The sequence below is a fragment of the Octodon degus genome, unplaced genomic scaffold (genome assembly GCF_000260255.1).
Source record: "Octodon degus isolate 3935 unplaced genomic scaffold, OctDeg1.0 scaffold00084, whole genome shotgun sequence".
NCBI lineage: Eukaryota > Metazoa > Chordata > Mammalia > Rodentia > Octodontidae > Octodon > Octodon degus.
Window position 1 is genome coordinate 2,459,708 of NW_004524660.1, and position 4,560 is coordinate 2,464,267.

At 52.9% G+C, this 4,560-nt stretch overlaps 1 protein-coding gene across 1 annotated transcript in view; it reads left to right on the forward strand.

Annotated features, from left to right (window-relative positions):
- The first annotated feature begins 2,406 nt into the window (after positions 1–2,406).
- The window catches only part of Psrc1 (proline and serine rich coiled-coil 1), a 4,085-nt gene continuing 1,931 nt past the window's right edge, over positions 2,407–4,560 (forward strand). The window contains exons 1-4 of the mRNA XM_023721695.1: positions 2,407–2,612; positions 2,703–2,760; positions 3,183–3,624; positions 4,467–4,558. Coding sequence (XP_023577463.1) covers positions 2,543–2,612; positions 2,703–2,760; positions 3,183–3,624; positions 4,467–4,558 — 662 coding nt within the window. The 5' untranslated portion in view covers positions 2,407–2,542. The remainder of the gene's footprint in view (positions 2,613–2,702; positions 2,761–3,182; positions 3,625–4,466; positions 4,559–4,560) is intronic.

Consider the following 4,560-nt stretch of genomic DNA (forward strand, 5'->3'; position numbering starts at 1 on the left):
GAGTGTGTTCCTTTTCCTCCTTTGAACTGGTCCACGCTTGCTCTGCAGAGCATGTTTATTTTTCTATCTTTAATAAACATAGGGCCCGGGCTTAGTGGAATAAGTGCTTCCCTGGCAAGTGCAAGGGCCTGAGTTCACTCCCCGGTTCCACAAATAAAATAAAATAAATAAATGTAACGCTCTGCTACCTTTTTACCCGTTTTGTTCAGTTCTTTATTCAGGACAAGAAGAACCTAGAAAGAATCTCTGGGTTCCCCAGAGCCCCAGAACCCAACAACATTACTATCTATATACCCTGCTTGGAAAATTTAAGAAAGTGTTGCAAATCATTTTGCTGACCTAACATACTTGTGGAAATGCTGCCTGAGAATGTGGGGCGAGGGATTAGAGCCCGGAACCGGCCGGCCACCCAAGCACACAATGGCAGAGCAGCCTCCCCCTGCTGGAGCAGGCAGGTCCCAGGCACTGGCACACCTCCAAAACACTGAGCAAGGCCTCCAGTCGCAGTTAATCCTTTAGCATTTCCCTGAGACCCCTAATTTTTCATGTGTGCATTAGACACTTATATCTTGTGGGTTAAGGCTTACTATGTGCTTGAGAGGGAGTCTAAATTCTTCATTGATTCATCATTATCCAAAATCTTAAACAGCTACTTATATACATCATTTTGAGGTTGAAGGGTGAGGGACAAATATTCAGTATTTTCCAGAATCATGGCCTTATGCTAGGTGACAGATTCTTGCGCCTAAAGAAGTACTTACTGGCTTTGATGTCATTCTGATGGAGAAAAAGGAGTTCCATTGTTTTCCCCCTGGAAGTGTAACAGTTTCCAAACTAACTTTCTACTGCTAACCCCAGCCTGCAGGGTGGGGAAAGAGGCTAGGAATACCCGACTCAGGATGCTCTCAGGGCAAGCAAAATGCAGATAATTCACAGCATCTCCCCCTCTCACTGGGGCCACTATGTGCCCCGAGAGACAAAAGCTCCTGGCTCTGTGAATGCGAGGGCTGCAAGGCACTAACATTCCATCTGGTCCAGCGGGGACCAAACCCTGGACTCTCGGCTGAGTCCCGGGCCTCTTCTCTCTCCCTTATCACACAGCTAAATTCCACCCCTCCTTTGCTCCCTGAAGCATTTATTTGCCTCTGGCGCACCTCACCCTCAACTTTGCAGCCAAAACCTAAAAAGGAAACATAGCCAAAGTAATGGTCGTAAACTGTTCACAAGAAAGTTCCTCTGTCACCCTCTTACACTCTTTCACTTTGAATTTTTAGAACGTTTCTAAGCACATGTAGAGAACATATCTAGTAGAAGGAGTAAGCATTTTACAAACAGATTTTAGTTCTAAAAGGGCTAGTTACAAAGCACTCCTTCAAAGCCCCTAAAGGGACCTAAAGGATATAAAATCTGATGTTCATCTTTTCCTCTTCATCCTGTACCTGCGAAGACCTTTCTGTCACAAGCACAGCGGCCGAAGGGAGCCAGTGTACTCAAGCCTACCCCGCTTCTAAGCGGGAGTCAGGATGGCTCTTGAACCCATATCTCCCAGGATGAAAGACCAGTTTTCTTTACATTTTGGGCGCGTTCGCTGTGTTTTCTTTGCACCATTTTCAGTCTTAAGTAATTTCGAATGTTCTTGCTTTAAAAAGGAATAGAGGTGTACTTCTCAACCTCCATAAATCTAAATTAAAAAAAAAGATTTAGGTGCTTCCTTAACTTGGAAAAGTCACTGAATGTACACGGCAAAAGTAAGGCTTTTCTATGCAACTCGCCGGACATAAGGCAACCTCCCCCGGGAGCTGCGGGGCCAGATCACCAAGGTCTCCGCGGGCCGGAAGGAGGAGGGGGCGGCGGCAAGGAGGAGGAGGCGTGGCGCGAAGCCCATTCCCATTGGTGCGTCCCCTCGCGCGCCGCCACGAGGCCCCGCCCCCTCCGGGCCCGCCTCCGCTCGGCTCCCACCTTGGGAGCCCAAGGGGAAGGAGCTCCGGGGCGCGCGCGGACACTCGGGGCCTCCACCCGCCGCCCCGTGCGGACCCCGCGGCATGAACGCTTTCTGGGAAGGTTTGTCCCGTGCCGCCTCCCTTGCCGTCACCAGCTGACTTCCGGCCGGATCCGCCAATCACCGTGCACGTGTGGCAGGAGTGGGTGGGGCCTGAGAGATTCGAAAGGAGCCCCGCCCACTAGGAGCCCTTTCCCTGGACGAGGCTCTGGAAGAAAGCTTTTTGGTAGGAGGTGAGGTGGGGCGGGAAGTGGAAACTGAGGATGGGCTGGAGGAGCGGCGTGGGTGTGGCACGGGGGGGTGGAAAGGTGGCAGGAAAATCCTAGAGGGTAGTGGCGAGGAGAGGATGGGCGTTCTGACCGTGCCGGGTGAGGAGAGGCGACGCCGCGGTCACCTGGTGGGGCGGGAGCGCGCTGCACCTTCCCCGGTGGCGACCGACGCGGCGGGGAGCTGCAGCTCCCGGGCATTCTCCTGCTCTTGTGGCCTGGCTTGCACCCCGGGGGAGCCGGGAGTTTGGGGCAGGATGGCTACCTGAGGAAAGGTATGTTTTCTCTCCAGCTCCGCTCTAAGCTGACTCGCTCCGGCTGTCGGGACATGGAGGATTCGGAGGAAGGTAGGGAAGCTCCAGGGGGAGACGAGGCCCTGCCTTGGATCGCCGCTGTCAGGGACCGGTGGTTGGCGTTCCGTCTTCTTTCCCCTGCAGATGTCAAGTTTATCGCGGATGAGACCCTGGACTGTGGAGGGTTGTCCCCATCTGACAGGTACCAGCCACGTGGCGCTCTGTATCTCCAACACTGCTTTGGCTCCAGCCTTTTACGTATTGGCCTCTGGATATGATTAAATCGGTCATTTAGCAAGGTGTGGTGCGCTAGGGCTGGTGGGCTCAGGCCGCTTGGCTGCTGCTGGTGAGAGGGAGAAAGAGGGGAGCGGGAGTGAGATGTCAGGGTGCTAAGGAGGTGGGTTGCTGCATCTCCGTCTTGGCATCACTTCGATGTCAGATACTGAAGCCTGCGGGTACATGTGCAAGCAGGTGTCTCACCACCTAGAGGCCAGATGTCACTGCTGGAACAGACAGCAGCATTTGGGCTTGTGTCCGGGCGCACTGCAGGGACTTTTTGGCCTGCCTTGCATGGGCCTCTGCTCTTTCATGTGGGCATGGTGCCTTGTTTGTTTTCTGTCTCAGTCATGAGGAGGAAGACATAGCAGTGTTGGCGACTCCAGAGAAACCACTCCGAAGGGGCCTCTCCCATCGAAGCAACCCGAATACTGTGGCCCCTGCTCCCCAGGGTGTGAGGTTCAGCTTAGGCCCTCTCAGCCCAGAGAAGCTGGAGGAGATTCTTGAGGAGGCCAATCGGCTGGCAGCGCAACTGGAGCAGTGTGCCCTACAGGAGCGCGAGAGCTCGGGTGAGGGCCCAGGGCCTCGCCGGGGGAAGCCCAGCCCTCGGCGGGAGACCTTTGTGCTGAAGGACAGCCCTGTCCGAGATCTACTGCCCACTGTGAGTTCTCTGGCTTGGAGCACCCCCTCACCGAGCAGCCTGACGCCTCGACTTCGGAGCACCGATAAGAAGGGGGCAGCCAGGGGTCTGAGGGTGACATCCGGGAAGAGGCCCTCCCCTGCAAAGAGGGTGAGTTTGGGAAGTTGGAGTTGCATATGTGTCCCAGAAGCACTGCCGAACATGCTGCAGACTGTTTTCCTCACTGGCCAAATGGGGATAGTAATTCTAACCTCTGGAATTGTGGAGATTAAATAGGAAACTATACCATAGATTCTATAAGCCAAGCATTTACCACAGTGTCTGTGTATAGGCTTTCTAATGCGCATAATAACCTCAATAAGCCTGGCATTGGTGCCAGCACGTGCCTGTAATCCCAGACCTCTGGGAGGCTGAGACAGGAGGATCACAAAAGTTAGAGCCCCATCTGGACAATTTAGTGAAAATTGAGCAAGACCTTCTCGTAAAGTAAAAAAGGAATAGAAATGTAGCTCGTTGCAAAGGAATGGATTCAGGCCCCCAGTACTGTGCCAAAAAAGAAAAGTTCTAATGATAGTGGTGGTACTAACAATGTGGCAAGGGTCAGTGAGATAGCTCAATGGACTAAGCACCTGCTTAGGCAAGCTCAGGGACCAGGGTTCAATCCCTGGCACCACATGGTGCACTGGCTCCACCCCCTCGACACACTGAGCCAGCCACCGAGACCTGGCGTGGTGGCAAATGCCTGTAATCCCAGTGCTGGGGAGGCTGAAAACAGGAGGATCACTACAAGTCTGAGCGATGTGGTGAGACCCTGTAGGAAATATATTAAAAATTTTTTTTTAAAAAGTGGCAGCCAACTTCTGCTTGTCCTCACTGGGCTCTACAGAAGACACTACTTTCTATTCCTTGATTCCTTAAGCCAGCTTAATGCCTTAAACCTGCAGAGCAGATTCTTCCGCCATCCTTATCCTTTTTTTTTTCTTCTGTTTCAGGAGTCGCCCACTTGCAATCTGTTCCCTGCATCTAAAAGCCCAGCACTGTCTCCTCTCGCACGATCCTCTCTTGCACGATCAACTCCTCCACTCC